Source organism: Trachinotus anak, unplaced genomic scaffold, assembly GCF_046630095.1.
Source record: "Trachinotus anak isolate AG129_WGS33_773 ecotype Australia unplaced genomic scaffold, CSIRO_AGI_Tana_v1 ptg000004l, whole genome shotgun sequence".
Taxonomy (NCBI): Eukaryota; Metazoa; Chordata; class Actinopteri; order Carangiformes; family Carangidae; genus Trachinotus; species Trachinotus anak.
In genome coordinates, this window is record NW_027273855.1 from 22,227,698 (window position 1) to 22,244,637 (window position 16,940).

The 16,940-nt window shown below is 39.6% G+C and overlaps 1 protein-coding gene across 5 annotated transcripts in view; it reads left to right on the forward strand.

Annotated features, from left to right (window-relative positions):
• Nucleotides 1–16,940, forward strand: part of samd10a (sterile alpha motif domain containing 10a) — a 42,405-nt gene that overhangs the window by 24,980 nt on the left and 485 nt on the right. For 2 of the 5 annotated variants that reach the window (XM_071477074.1, XM_071477076.1), the window contains exons 4-7: nucleotides 8,222–9,642; nucleotides 11,460–11,641; nucleotides 15,676–15,844; nucleotides 15,950–16,096. In XM_071477074.1, the coding sequence (XP_071333175.1) occupies nucleotides 9,630–9,642; nucleotides 11,460–11,641; nucleotides 15,676–15,844; nucleotides 15,950–16,096 (511 nt within the window). In that variant the 5' untranslated portion in view covers nucleotides 8,222–9,629. Of the gene's footprint in view, nucleotides 1–11; nucleotides 42–6,671; nucleotides 9,643–11,459; nucleotides 11,642–15,675; nucleotides 15,845–15,949; nucleotides 16,097–16,940 lie in introns of those variants that run through there. The other 3 variants (XM_071477075.1, XM_071477073.1, XM_071477072.1) reach the window with 3 other exon arrangements.

Sequence of the window (16,940 nt, forward strand, 5' to 3'; positions counted from 1 at the left end):
GGGGAATGCAGGGCAGCGTTGGAATGTCATTCTTTTACAAGGTAAAACTTAACTTTACTTTTCCTTACCTTGCCTTACTATTATTATTATTATTATTAAAAGGCAGGTTATGACTATGCAGACAGTCCAAAGGAACTAGTTTGAAGGTCTGTGTTGTATGTGTGTGTTTCTTTTAACATATGCAGTGATGGAAAGTAATTTAATACATTTATTGTGGTACAGTGTTAGTATTTCTATTTAATGGTACTTTATACTTCTCTTCCACTTCATTTCAAAGCAAGTATTGCACTTTTTACTTTACTACATTTACTGACAGCTATTGTTGCTAGTTACTTTTCAGATTAAGATTTCACAAAAAATAAATACAATACATTGTTAAAGAAGATTCTAGCGGTTCCCAAACTATTTTGACATGTGATCCATGACCCCTGACTTATGACCCCCTGACAAAAAAGTGTGGCTGGAGACATTTCCTCTTTACACTTCACAGATGGTTTTATGTAGATAATTGTTTGAGGCCCAAAGATGTCAAATTATCCAATACATAAACTAGAACAGCACTTGGACTGCGCAGACATCAGTCAAGGCCAATGTCAAACAAAATACACCAGGATTTAATGGGTGCTTCCTTGGCCCATGGCCCATCCAAAAATCATTTTGTATAATCCTGCTGACAGATAAACAGACATGAGTGAAAACATAACCTCCTTGGTAGAGGTAAGCAAGAAAAAAAAAAGCAGGTTGCAAAAAAAAAAAGCAAAAGTAAAATGCCGTTTACACACTGATGCATCAGTATGAACAAAATAATAATGTCACATCACAAAAATCAGTCAGAATGGACCTTTTTCTGCAGATTAAATGCTTTTACTTTAGATACTTGAAGTACATTCTGCTGATAATGCTGCTTTTTGTTTAGTAGGATTTAAATGAAGGACTTAAACTTGTAATGCAGGATCTGAGTCCTTCTACCATTGAGCATACAGTATGTATGGACTGTCATTAATGCCACACATTCTCAAAAAATGTTTTGCCATGAGTAACCATTGTAACATGACCTCATTTTGAACAAGAGAAACACTGTGTCCATTATTCTTCAGGGATCTTTTGATTGACCCTGTTTAGAAGCAGGCCCATTTCCTGTATCCTGTTTGTACCAGGTCCCACCTCTTTTACCTGGAAACACCCTGTTCGGTGCAGATACACAACAGTGAGTGAGTGCGTGTTGTATATTCTCTGTGAGCTCTTTTACCCTCTTGATTTGTAAACAGGCTATCATTGTATCATGTGAAACATGTCACAGAGCGCACAGCATCCAGGCTCGTACTTTCTGCTCCGGTGAAACAAATGCAGCTTTATTCTGCAGGCCGGTGGCAGCTCCACCCAGAGTTTTCCTTGAATGGCATCACACAGTTCCAGCTGTTGTAGCTTCCACTCACCTGCCCGTCATAACGCTTACGTCAGACTTAAGCTGTTGGCGGACTTCTCCACATCGCTACATTATGAACAGGGCAAGGCCTGATTTGCCTGCACGCTCATGAAAAAAGTGAAGAACACCACATATGAGGCCTGAAAGTCTGTGCAACATATGGAGAGATACATTTTCGTTTATCCCGTCTCTATTTCTTTGTGTATATTTAGTTTTAACACCAGCGGTTCAAATTCTGAGCTCGCCTGTAAATCTCTTTGTGTGTGTCTCAAGTTTTCAAAAATGTGTGGTCATTATACACGTTTCTAAATGCTACATGTTGATTTATCAATGGCTGTAAGCTGACAGGGTGAAAATGCAGCTTTTCCTTCCTTTTCCTCAGATTAATTGTACGAGAGTTTTAGAGGAAAATGTTGGAAATGCAGGTTAAAGTTGTGTCTAATTTGCAGCACTGTTTATTTTAGAGTGGCCTATATCGGCTCTTGTATGTTCACAGTCATGTAAAAGAACAAACAAGAGTAATTGGTCACAACACTTCACAAACCTTAACCTTGTTTCCTGTGCTGGTTCACCCACCATTATGTGCTATTTTATGCAAGAGCTGGATCTAGTTTAGAATATTTTTGAGAGAACATGGTCTCTTTTCATACTTGTGAAAGTGAATTTCTTAAGAGTTAAATGTCATTAATTGAGGCAAATGTTGCCCTGAACAAACCTAATTTGGTGGCCACATGTCATGGCACACTTCACACATTAGCCAAGAGGTTCAGTGTGTTTACTGTTGCCAGACTCATGGCAGTGTGTACACATCTGGAGACGGCCAACACACACACACACACACACACACACACACACACACACACACACACACACACTCATATGTCTGTACAAAGGCAGACTGCTAGAAACACATTTATGAGCATTAGAAGCTTTTTCAGCCATGATCCTCCCAGTTTTGTTTTTTCTTGATTTTCCATGATGATTTTCTGTTTTTTTTTGTTTTTTGTTTTTTTTAACAAACTGCCTAGAACCCTGTTGGTTCTCCAACAGGTGGCTCCTGAGCTACCAGTAGCTCACCCAAAGGCTCAGGGAATATAGTACCATGGATGCATAGTAGTAACTTGAAGCAACAACTTCACTCAGTAAATTTAGTCCAAATGCAACTAAATCTAATGCACAGACATTCCCACCCCTCTTCAACGCCAAGTAATTATTTGTCAGTCAAATGAGGTACAAAATGTGAGGTTTGGATATTGATATCTGAATACTTGTTAAATTATCCTATTTGTCTGATTTGGTTTGGAGATCAGTTTGAGTGTTTTGATACAATATGTGAACAAATATAACCAGTAATATAAGACGAGTAACTCTCAGCCACTATTTTGTCAAAGGAGCTCTCAGAGTGAAAAAGATTGGAGACCCCTGGCCTAGAAATATCTCTCAATTCTGAATTTCCTTTTTAAAAAATTGGATTACAGTCTGTGTGGACTAAGCTAGATCATTTTTTACTGACTGAAGAATTTAATAATTATTTTCTCCCTTAACTGAACCACCAGCAAAACTCTTCCACAGCCCATATAAACTTTGCATATATGCTTTTTACATTCTCTCATTGAAATTAGTTGAATATAGGTTCAAATCCTAATGTAACAAAGCAGAATTATACAATAACTAAACTCTCTGTTACATGGCAATGACAAATTCAAATTAAACTACATACATTTTTTAATAATTTTAAATAAGATCCAGTACCATGTAAACAAAGGGGTGGTCCCTCCTGGATGAAGTGAATGCTTCAAACGCCAGAAAACACTAAATGAATTGCAATTTCAGTGAAATTTCTCCTACAATCAATACTTGCAGTATAAAAACATATAGCTGAATCAATAGATACGTAGATGGATGGATAGTTTTTGTACTGCATGACTGGAGATTATTTTGTGTACATAATTTTATTATGAATGTAATTTACATGCTGTAAATTGAAAAGGTGCCATTTTGTTTTGTAATTCAATATTGGTTTGTGTTATAAGAAAATCAACCAGGCTTAAGAAAACATAATTCTTCATCTTACGACGTTGTCATCAGTAGTTTCTATAACATTTGTAACGCCATAGTCGAGCTGCTTTTAAGCTCTACAATATACTGTGTTAATAATTGGTGCATTTTGTCTTTGACAGTGACTGTGTGTTGGTATTTAAACTACTGCAAAAACATTTAATATTTGATATAAAATAATTGCGCCATGTATTCCACAAAACCAACACACAGTACAATATCTCACTGCACGCAGAATAAGACTGCCACCTTGTGTTGACAATAGATTTTAAACATGAGGGGGAAACCTTGTAACTGCCACCACATTTTCTACCCTCTTTCAGGACGAAATGGGTCAAGTTATTCCTTGGCCACAGTGTTACAGTATAATATGTCTAATGTATTGTTTTAAGTTAAAATAAAAGCCTGGTTTCTGGTTCACTCTGAAATGACCTTAAAAGAAAATAAATCTTAGTTAAACATTAAAACAAAAGGCAGCTGCTCAGTGTAAACCTCAAATGTATACTATTAATATTTGAGGCTCTTTGAAGTTCTCTCCTGTGGAAACTATTCATTTAAGCGGGCTTTTTCATCTTTTAGCGCTCTAACCAGGCCAAATGTGTCAATGCTTAAAATTTAAGGGGAGCTCCAGTGCCACAATCTCTGTTTCCTCAGAAACATCTGCAGAAATCGCTCATACCCGCCCTGCCAATTAAAGCCAAACTAGTCAGCTGGGTTTATGATCCCATGTGCAGTTTGTGGTGTAACTGGGATAAACTACAATGTGCTTCTGTGACCACTGTATTCAAAAATCTGGCTAGAGCCAATGAGGCAGTGATCACCAGTGGTGAATGGGAACTTTGCTGAGGATATTTAAGGCACTGGTTGTGGGAGGATGTCGGAGAACATCTGGCAGATGTTGTTATCTAGTGTGGCGTCATTTTAAATAAACATCAATCGTATGACGCAATATCAAAAACAGCAGGGAGCTCCACCTTCCATCCACTCTTGGCATCGTTTCATCCTAATAAACCCAGAGAAAGAGTGTGTTAAATGAGGACAGTCAAGGCCCCCTGAGTTAAAGTGAGCTTTGTGAGGGGTGTAGCTACGCATAGTGCACTCCATGAACTGAAGGGTATTCTGGGACACCTCCACCCTCTCCTCATTCTCAAACTACCATTTCTCCAAGTACGACTCTCAGATACAAAATAAATCACTACATCAAAATATTATGTATTGTTAGTATGGTATATAAGTAATGTTACTTATATATTAATGCATCAGTAATAACAAATCAATAATATATTAAAAAAAATAAAATGAAACACTCTGCATAGTGAGTACTTTTACTTTTAACACCTGAAGTACATTTTTCTGTTAATACTTATGTGCTTGAACATAAGTAATATTTTGAATGCAGGTCTTTTACTTGTAAGAGAGTATTTTTACACTTTAATATTGGTACATTTATCTAAGTAAAGTGTCTGCATGCTTCTTCCACCACAGGTGACAGTGAGTTTTTCATCTAACTCTCGACAAGAAATTGAAGTAACATATTTCCCTATAATTATGTTTACCTTTACATTTTTAGAAGAGAGTTATTGACTTGAATCTGAGACAGATTGTACAATAGGATGTTTTATATCAGTGTGTTTGTTCACTCTTTTAATAGTGTTTTATTTGATATCTTACAACAATGACATTTTCCACAGCTTTATTTGTTTGAGAATCATGTTGGACTAGGGAGTGGTGCAACCAGAATAATAATAATAATGATATTGTGATTCTGTTGTTTGACTTAAAGCAAAGATGTAAAATTAAAGCATTGAGGATCTTTAGTTATGTTTTTATTTTCTTTTGGGGCTATTTAGAAGATTTCAATATCCTATAACAAACGTCTGTGTCTCTCCATCAGTGTACAACAGAACACCTGCACACATTCACCTCTTTCTCTTATCAAGTTCCATGCCCAGATCTGTTTAAATTTTGGGTTTCATGTGATACCTTGATCTTTCTAATGAGCTTTCATCGTCATACTTTCATCACTACAGGGCCCTGCCAAAATCTGCCTCAGGACGACAATCGTGTTTTAATCTGTACGAGAAAAATAAATAAATCACATTTTCTCCTGCTTAATAATATAAACAGCTGCAGTGTCAGATTTTTTATAGAGTTTTGTTTTTGCTTTTAGGTCAATTTCAACTAAACTGTTTGAAAACCAGAGCAGCCTGATATAAAAGTGTGAAATATTTATAAATATACAGATGAGAACCGCAAAATGTATTTTAGTCCAGATCCTTCAGGGGCAGTCCCTCGGCTATTCCCTGAAGCTCTAGTAAGGCTTGTAGCAGTGGATAAACAAGTTCAGTATGCCCTCATTTTTTTAGGCCGTTTTATGTATTTATAGGCCACCTTAGACCACCACTCTAAACCCCAATCCATCCTCGACACAATTTTTTGTTAAGTCCACACAAATGTTAAGGACTGTTTAAATGACATAAAAACTTTATGTTCACATAAATAAGTTAAGAATTTCTGATTTTTGGTTGGTATGCGAGAGTGGGACCAGCCCTGTAAACGTTAATGTCTGTCACTGAGTGAGTCAGTGATAGAGTTGAGTGATCGAGCCGAATGACACATTATTGAGTCATGAAGGTGCACCATTGGCCAAGTGTTGGAGTTTCCCCGCTGGCTGTTGCTTTTTCAAAATGAATAAAACAAACAGTTTCTGTCATTATTCATTACAATCCATGCATGCCAGTACGTCCCAGCCAGGTTCATCACTTTTTAGTGTCCCCTGGAAACATTTCTGTTGTTGCCTGTGCTACTTGCAGCTTGTTTCTCTATTTGTTTGTGTTGTGAATATTTGCAACGCATGTGTTGTCAAATTGATGAAGATGGTTTCTGAATTTGCATGTGTTTTCTCAAGTTGCAGTGCACTGAGCTCTCAGCGCCACCGTACATTACACAACATTGTACAAATATCTTAAATAAAACCACTGAATGTAAAATTACAGTCACTGTAAAATACCAAAAAACAAGGTATTTACATAAAAAATTTGTAATATAACATATTTATGTTATTTATATTTATGCAATATTAGGACGTTCCCATAAAAAAATCTTAAATTCAAATGCAGGACCAAATAACTTCTAGAAGTGAAAGAACTATATTACTATTACACAGAATTGTATATTACACAGAAAATTTGGTTGCAAGAAATATTAATTTTTGAAAACTGAAGATTGTTTGTTCAAACATTAAACAACAATTATTTAAATGAACAGATGTGGTAAATTGTCCTTAGGTTTTCTTGGCTGTTCTGTACAAATTTCAGCCTAACCTAGTGGAAAATAAGGGATTGGTGAGGCTTACAGAGAATTGCAAAAATGATGAAATTTAGCTCCAAGAGCCAAACTTTAAAAATTGTTAACTAAAACAGTATTTGAAGGTGAGCTGTAGGATTTTGCGAGGTCCCATTAATTTCATAGAAGCTTTCAGATGATTTTTTTTTTCAAGAAAATCCAAGACATCAACTTGGAGGTCATAGGTGAGTTGTTATCGAATGACTGTATTGGGGTAGATCCCTGCTATGCACCAAACCAGCCACATGATAAATCATTTAACTGAGCTCTGTGACCGGGTTTAATAGAAGTTTACGAGCTACATCTGTTATAGTTGGTGCTCATATAGAGGAAAAAAAAAAAAAAGCCAATCGTTGTCAACAATGTTTTGTGTGTGTTGTAGACCTATTATGTTTTAATTATGTTCAGGGCCGATAGTGAAGACAAAAATGTATTGAATCACTATTTGTATTGGCTGCCCTCTCCAGGTGAATACTATGTGGGCAATTCCAACTCTCTGCTGTCTACCTCAAGCTCAAGAAGCACTCCCAACTTCTTATAGAAACACTCCAGCGGCCAGCAACTGGCACTTGGAGTGAAATGGCATCAGAGATTACCAGGAAGCTTGAAAACAAAGAGCAGCCACTGATCTGACTGTAGGGGGAATCCTAGCCCTCTGCCCCACACCAGGGAAGAAACATCTTAGTGAAATTGATAGGAAGATAGTTTGAACTCTGGCATTCAGAGATGTTATTGAAGATCAAGTTGCAGGTAGTGGTTATGACTCTCTTACCAAGAAGCTGCAGAGAAGAGTTGACAACATGATGAGGGAGAAACCTTTGTCTTTACCTAAAAAGACAGACATGCAGCATAAGTGAGGGAGAAGACCCGACTTCCAGCAGGCATGGATATCGCCAAAGCCAAGCATCTAGATCCTGATCTTCCCTGGTTTCTTACGCTGCTTTTGAACCATTTTAGTGAAGACCAGGGCAGGTTGTTCCTTGCTGGCTGATGAAGTGTTTCAACCATCTGAAGTTGATCAGCTTCCAAGCACATCATGCATCGTTGTGTTCACTGATTGCATCGTTGACCATATGTGACTACCAGTGAAAATAAATAAACAATCTGCATCCAATATTTTAGCATTTCAAAACTGTATTTAGTTTAATTTTTCATTATGAATATTTTAACATATTGAGAGGAAAATTGGGATAAGGTAAAATTTGTGTATGAATGTTTTGTTGTTATTGTGCCACAGATAAGCCAAATAATGGGAAAATATTTTACAGTAGTTACTCATTGTAGGTTTTGATGGTCATGATGTTAGACCGTTCTTTTTAACTTTGTGACTTTTTCCTATGTTGTGTACCGTAGCCGGTTCTCCCCTGACAGCTGGACACTTTATGATTGCAGCGGACCAGACCATTGTCAATGGCAGTGTTCCCAATTTTGGCGATGACCTTGTACTGATGTTTGAAACAAACTACTGCCTCAACATGACTTATCCACCAGAACTGGGATCAACTCTGGAGTTCTTGCAGAGGTAAGACGTATTCAAAGTCATTCTATCTTAAACCAAAGACTGAAACTCATGAACTGATGTTGAAAAGACCCCCAGCTGTTCAGAAAACATTTATTAGCTGAGTGTCCAATTACTTATGAACCCCTAAAATTTGGGAACTATGTGTTGTTTTAACTCTCTGCTTTTTAGCAATGCATTAACATTTAAACAAAGCCTGATTTTTAATGTTTGTTTTCTGCAGAGGTTGTATTTATTTCTTTTTGCTTAAAAAATCAATAAATGTTCATCTTCTATGTGCAGCCTTTGATATCTGATCATATAAGCTCAACACCACAGAGGAAGACATGACATTAAATGAAAACAATAAAGATTGAATGAAACAAAAATTAAAACCAATTTGTAAATTCCAAACAAGAAGGAAAAATGACCACAGTTTCATATCATAGCATTTTGAATGACTATGATTGGTTTGTGGTGATGTTTGGCGCTGTGATGCTGAGAGGTCACCTCATCCACTGCTATCCTAAGAGAAGATATGATCAATGGAGTGACTTTATGGGCAGGTGGGAGCAGGAACAGTGCTCTCTGATATCTGCCCTGATGTCCTGCAGCTCTTCTGGACAAACCCCACATAGAGGGTCCATCACAGAGCGGGCCCGTTGCCCACAGGCTCGCACAGAGCTCCCTTTCTTGAAGAAAAAGGCGAAGGGGAATTCCTTATGTTGGATGCTGCAGCGATGAGAAGCCTTTTCATCCGGCTGTTTTTCAGTCTCCACTGGCTGCGTTAATTACAGGGCCCGGGGCTGCACTTTGAGCTCACTGCGCTCATGCAGGCTCTTGAGAAAAAGCCGCGCTTCTGATTCTCACGACACAGATAGAAACCACACACACACACACACACACACACACACACACACACACACACACACACACACACACACTCAAGCGGAGCCAGTCAACCAGCTGCTCGGCGACATTCCTGTTCGGCTGTCACCAACTTCAGCCCACAGACACCAGCAGAAGCGTGTGACACCGTGGACGACGTGAGCTGGTTTTAAGGCACCCCCCCCCCCCCCCCCCACCTCCACCTCCACCGCCACCCCCCGTCAGACCGGCAGGACCACTCAGAGGATGTGGAGCGTCCTTCCTCCTGACGGACCAAGCGCAAACTTTTGTCGGTAGACGCGGCGCGGAGAGGCGGAGAGGCGGAGAGGTGGGTGCGGGACCCGCCGCAGCCTGTGTCCGTCACCGGGGGACGATGCCAGGCTTTGACTAGATCCACTACGGAGCGGAAACACCATGGCTGTGGACGGTAGGCAGCTTTCTGTTGGTTACACTGGGTTAAATTCTTGCATATTTTCTTTGAAATAGCCTCAAACTTCAGCTTAAGCCACGCATGAGCTCGTTGGACAAACTCAATACTTGCCAGACCGGTTTGGCCGGTGTGTTAGTGGTCGCTGGTTAAAAGAAAAAACCCCTGCTGTAGTTTACCATCATCCCAGTATGAACATGGTGTAAAAAACATTACATTAACAGCTAAACACACAGGACAGAGCAGCAGGGCAGATTTGAACTCGGTGGTGTATGAGCGCCTGTGGACACATTATAGAAACATTATGGTGGTTTTAAGAAACAGCAGGAGGATGAAAGGTGGTCTGCTGATGGACAATCAGCTGGTGCTGAAACGGACAGCTCACTGGAGGAAACCAGCATCACCAGTTCAATAATCTGACTGTTGTAGTGGTCAGTTGTTGTTTTGTTGTTGTTTTTTTTTTATTTTGCAGGGACTCACTTTAAGTTACTCTTGAATAGACTTCATCCCAACAATTGCTCTCTACAGCCCTCGTGAATTTCTTTCATGTGATCTTAGCATCTTTTATTTTATTCTAAATGCAGGTTGGTGTAGGTTTTTTTGTTTGTTTTTGTTGTCAGAAATTTTTCCGATACTACCAACAAAGGCTTTAATCTACAGTTTAGATTGAACCAGTATACGTATAAGTGAAGCATATTGCAGGCAGGAGACTCTTCACAACACATTTCGTAAGATATTGGTTCATGAAAGTGTTTTCCTATGCAGTGCTGGAAGTATGTGTGTTAGTTAATGAGGACTTTTTTCCTCCCATAGATGTGCAAAACTAAAGGAGGTGAAAACTGAGTCAGACAAGTGGTCTTAATTATCACTATTCAATCTGTGAAAGCAGCTCATTTGTGTTTACAGCATCAGCCTGGGGGAGTAATAACACTGTGAAAGGAGGGTTCATACATGCACAGTCTTGGGGTTACACCTCAAAGAAATAAAAAATTGCATACAGAGTTTTATTCATATTAATTCAATGCTGCTGGTTCGCCTTGATGATTGCAAGACTCAGCTTTGCTCCACTCTCAGCGGGAGATGTTGAATGACAGAAAGAAAAGGCACAAAGCTAAAAAAAAACCCCAAAAGACACTCTTTCATCTCTTCAAACCCCACGTCCCCCGTGTCAGCCTCTCATTCTGTCCTCTTTTCAAATTCTCTTAGTCAATTTAAGATATTGAAAGTATGCGTTGCGCGCACACAAACACATCTGCAGAGCTTCAAGCACAGCAAAAAATCCTACCAATCTGGCACATGAATCAGTAATGACCCGTGGCTTTCTGCCAGAATCTGTGCCAGTAACAGTGTGTTTACTGTAGTTCCACACTTTCTTTAATTACTGGGTGTTTGGGAAGCCACCTGCTGTTGAGTGGGCTTGGATGTCTGCCTACAGGCCTCTTCGTAATGATGAGAAAGTGGCTCGTCTCACAGCTCCAAAGTTCACCTACAAGGTCTGCACAAAGTAACAGTTATACCTGCACAGTGACTTCTAGAAATTACCCAGGAGGTTGTCCAGGCTCAGATAACTTTGAACACCTTGAGCATTGCCTCATGCCTTCTCAGTTTCATTCTAGCAGGCACGAGCAGGTACTTTATAATGAGATCATCCGTGAATGACAGGGTGTCTAGTTGGATTCAACACTGGCTTTTGTTTTCAAGTCACGCAGAGCAAAGGAGGTTTTTGCAGAGCAAGTTTTGTGCTGTTTTTACATTGTCAGTGATTATAGTTAGGTCTGGCTGTTTAATCATTACACTTGATTCTTTTATCTCTCCAGCGGCATCCAGTTTCAGTTTCTGCAGGCCAGCTGTGGAGTACAGGGCTCTGCCTGAGGACTTCAAGCACCAGTTGAGTCGACGGACAGGTGGGAACCTAACCTGGCACGACGGGCGTGGACAGAAAACAGCAGGAGGCAGAACGGTGAAGCTGCTGCAGCAGCCGGGCACAGAGTCCCTGCAGGTACTGAACACCTACATGATCTCAACATGCCCCCCCCCCCCCCCCCCCCCCTCTGGTTTTCTGTTTTCTCCTAGTAGCAAGCATCTGTTTCTACTTAATTAAGCATGATGGTACTGTGCGAAAAGTAATAGCAGTATTGCTTAAAATGCTTTTGCTTCAAAAGTGTAATTTCCAACCAGCGATGTTGGTACTGGTCAGTGGATTTATGCGATATTTATGTGGCAGGTGGTAAAAGTAGATTGAAGCGCAACTCATACTCCAACAGCCAATGTTGTTAGCTGATGCTTAGTCCCATCTGTGATTTTATTACCCCCTCCATTACTCCATAATGTACAGAGGGTGAGGTTACAGGAATATCACTTGCTGTGAGTTTTAATAGTCTAGTCAGACATTAATCATCAACACAACTGGGCCCATGAAAGAGAGACAGCTAATGCTAGCTTAACTGCTAAAGTAGAGAAAAGTTACATCTTGCAGCAATTAAAACTTAAAAACGTGAGAGAGAGCAGCAAAAAAACAAGGGTCTTGCGCTGTTTGCTTTGGGCCGGTTGGCTCAGTATTTACCCTTCCAAACCTCCCTCTGGAGCTGCACTAAGTGGTGCCACTTTAACTACAGTGCTAATGTTACTAGTAGTAGATTGCTAGCTTTTAGAGACTCAAACAGTGTTCTTGTAGCAAGCCTGGTCACTGCACCTGAATGCTGATATTTCGCTGAATGAACATCTTTCTTTTCCGGTTTTGATACGTGGCCAATTTGTTATTGTCCAAATGCAAGTAGACCGATTAGTTTTTAGTCAATCTTTCAGACCAAGTAGTGATCAGCAGTGATCAGTGCAGCTCGGGTCAAACTTCATCAATTCCCCATTTGGCTCAGTGCATCACAGACATCTGTTTGAAGCCAGTGCAATGCACCACATACACAATAATGAGGCTGTGCATGCAAAAGCTGTTTTTCTGCAATAATGTGGAAAAAATGCCAAAAAAATATTTACATTTCAATGTGCAAAAAGGAAGGAGAATTCAGATTTCAGTTTGTGTTTAAATAGCAGAAGTACAGGAAATTTGGTTTGAATTACTTGAATTAATCCAAATAAGTCATAAAATTCAAGTGAAAATCTATAATTTAGTTTTTACGTTGACAGTAGTGGTTGCATTTTATGTAATAACAATCATTAAAGATGCATGACAGGGGCGTCCCAGTGGCTCACCTGGTCCGTGGCCCTTTGCTGTATGTCATCCCCTTTCTCTCAGTCTGACCTTCCTGACTCTCTCACTGTTGCTGTCAGAATAACGGCAAAAAAAAAACCAGATGCATGACAAAAGAAAGAAAGTGGTAGTGTTGTGTGTTTTCAACTTTCCATTATCAGTCCCTCTGCATTTCTAAATTCAAGTCATCTAGATACAAAACAAATCAAATACCTTCTTAAGAAATCATTAAAACAAATCCTTTCCTTGTCGTCTTATCAACACGAGTACACATGCAAAACAATCTTCACTTAAATTTTCTGTCAGATCTCTGTAAAGAAAAGTCTGAAAGAAAAGATTCGTAGTCTGACAAATGCGGCTGGTCATCGTCCATTGTTGGGCAGATGGGCACTTTGTTAGCAGAGAATGGACGCTGCTTTCTCCCCCAGCGGGTTTGTGGGCTTTTTACCATGGCTTTAAATAGCACAGGTCCTCCAACACTCGCGCTTTGCTGCAGCACCACTGTCCGAGAGCAGAAAGAAACTGAATTTAGTTTGATGGTATACAGCCTGTGATTGTTGTTGCAGGTAAATAAACATTATGCAAAGCCTTTCTTATATGGATCTCTTTATGTGAAACATCGTCATTCCACTTCCAGTGGTGATTCTGCTCCAGTGTAAATTAAATCTTTTAGTTCATATTCATTTTGTTATCTGATACGCCATTGTCTGCTCGCGCAGTCAGTGCCGTCAACGGAGACAATTCATTCGTGTTGTAAACTGGCCTCATTTAAAGCCCTCGGTTACAAGTCAGAGAGTCCACGCCTTTGTCTTCACTCCATGAAAGGCTCTTTAAAAGGCGGTTATGAGCTGAAGCTAAAGCTGCAAACATAGAACTGGACTGGGCTGATAACAGAGCTGTAGACAGTGCATTGTTTGTTTGCTTCAATCTTCTTGGATGCACATAATATAGTGGCCAGTTTATTTTTGTCTTGAGGAACATGAACTTAATCAGTGTTGTTGGAAGAATGTGCTGCACTGCAGCGTGTGTACAGTATTTTCACTTTCTTCACAGTTCAGCTTTTTCTCCTTCAATTAGTTCCTCTTATTCTGCATGTCCCCTCTCTTCACACTGTACATGTCGGATTGTGCATGATCCTGAGAAGAAAAAGAGTAAACACTCATTATAGTCTCTCTCTCTGTCATCTGACCACCGCCATCATTTATCCCCCAACTACCAAAGTACACACAGAACAACACAATACTCATTAACTGTTGAGAGAGATTGGCAGCATTTTTTTTGAGAGCCATTTTCACCGTTTTCTGACACGTTGTCAGCCAAACAGTTAATCACTTAATCAACAAAACAGTTGAGATTGATTAATAATTAAAATGATTACTCGCAGCCGTAGTAGAAGTGACGACATATGGGATTTTGGTGACAGTGTTGCACTCTGAATGCAGCCTGTTTGACACATTCAAAACAATCTATTATTGATGAATTCAGGAACACCGTTGCTCCATATGAAACATGTCAGCAGCATTATAACTACATTAAAACAACTTTTGAATTTACGACTACACAGTATGAGAGGCAGCAGTCCTTCAGAATACATGTATCTACACAGAGACTCACTAATGGCCACAGTGCAACATATTAGGGAGCAGCACCTATTGCCAGTCAGGTTATATCGGGTTATGTCAGGATACAAAAAAAATATACTTGATCCAACTTGGAAAGAAGCAACACATTGTCAGTCTTTGTCAGATGGAATATTTACAGTACATTTAGGAAATAATTTGTAGACATCTTAGATTTTAAACCACCATAGTGTTTTTTAGAAACAGGAAATATGAATGTTGAGTTTTAGACATAAGGAGATTTGATAGATTATGAACACAGTTATATAATAATGTATAATGCACAAAAGTAGCCTCAGAAGATAAGTGTTCTTATAATGGAGCTGCATTAAAAACATATTGTGAATTGTATTTTAGAAAACAAATATCTTTCTTAGCTGAAGCATGTACAATATAGATAAAACAGTAGCATGTTACTCTGCAGCAGATAGAGTTATCAGCAGACTGATGTATTAAGCAGACTTGTAGCACAAATCTTCCTCACTCACTCTTAAATGTAAGCCAGCCTTTTTTTTTTTTCTTTTTTTTTTCTCGCATCTGAGAAAATCTGAGTTGTAGAAACGCTGAACCTGCTGAATTTTTAAAGCTGATTGACTGATCAAAGGCCCAGTTTGATTAGTCCTCCACAGTTTTACATCCTGCACATCTTTAAGATTAAAGAGCCGGATCTCAAGATCACACTACCCTACATGCTCCTCTGTCTGTGCTGCTGCAGGAGCTGCTGCTGCTGCATGTTCGCTTATGTTCCTTTATGCAGTGTTTGATCTCCGTGCACATATGGCTGTGATCATCCCAACGTGCTTTAATGAGTTTGAAACTTGTTCTTGTTCATGTATCTTTCTCATGTATAGCGGGCCCATATGTGTGCATGTTTCTGTAACTTGGCCTGTTTGTCTGAAAGTGTTTGATACTGATTGATACTGAATTGTTAGAAGCAGTGTTTGCAGAAGTCACACATAATGTACAGTGAAGAAAAACCATGTGTTTATTGATCTGATCGTATATAGATGTGGGAATTTGAATGCCACAGTTCCAGCCAAGGTCAGGTTCAGGCTCAGGCACAATAATGGTATCAGTCTTATAATCCAACTTCTGGCATGAAAGCAAATAATCATATTTCTCAAAATGTCAAACTAATCATTTAATGAATGTCCACATTCTCTGTATTTAATCGTATGTCTTCCTGTCTGTCCGTCTGTGTGGCTGCAGTACTGCTCCAGCGACAGTTATGGGATATATCACACAAGCCCGACGCAGCCCAGCCTGATCCGCCCTGTCGTCCTCTGGTCACAACAAGATGTCTGTAAATGGCTGAAGAAACACTGTCCACACAATTACCTGACCTACGTGGAGGCGTTCTCCCACCACGCTATCACAGGTCACACTGCTTAGTTAACAAGAATTGATACGAAGAGAAGGAGGATTCAAGAATTGCCGTTCAAACGTGAAACAGATTTTTGAGGCCTCTGCTTTCACCTCACAGGCCGGGCACTGCTGCGTCTGAATGGGGAGAAGCTGGAGAGGATGGGATTAGTGCAAGAGACGCTTCGACAGGAGCTGCTGCAACAGGTGCTGCAGCTTCAGGTGCAGGAGGAGGGACGCAACCTGCAGCTGCTCAGCAGAGGGGACGGTGTGTGTTTTTACTTAACACTCCATTCACTAACATTGCCTTTAGAAGAACTGTTCAACATCTTTACTCAGAGTTAAATGTGAAGATTAATACCACTCTCATGTCTGTCTGTATAAATATGGAGCTTCAGACTAGAAACAGGGAAAACAGCTAGTTTGGCTCTGTTGGAAGATGAAAAAAACCACTATCACTAAAGCTCACTAATTAACATGTTATATCTTTCTTTGGTTAACCTGACTGAAGTGAAGTGTAAAAATGTCTTTTATGGGCGTTTATTTGTGGGACTATTTCTTGGCTGGGGGCTCTGCTCTCTGGTAACTGTTCAGAGTCAAAACAAGACATATAACACCCCATAAAACTGCAACAATCCAAAGTTAAAATGGAAATAAATGGAGTACCAACCTTAGAACAGAGCCTCTCTCAACATGTCATGCTTCACTTCATATGTTAAGATAAGGATGGTCAACGTCTATATTATTGTTTATTAAATATTTATGTTTTCTAATGACCTTCTGTATTTGCCATGAGCTCCACTCATTCGAGGGTTTGACAGAAGAGGCGAGTACACGGTGTCGTAGTTAGTTCAGACATGTCTGTAATCACAGCAGGAGAGAGTGGACTGAACGCTGTTCACAGTTTTTAGACAGATGAGGCGACAACTAGAAAATTTAAAAAAATTGGTGAGTTTTATGGGTATTGATGAAAGTACTTCCTATGGTCTGTGGACCTTGTGTCATTTTTTTTCATTGGAGCTGTAGTTTTTTTCTGTGCCCACAAAGTGGAAATCAGGCAGATATTTTTATTTTTGGACAGAGCTAGCCTAGCTGTTTCCCCCTGTTTCCAG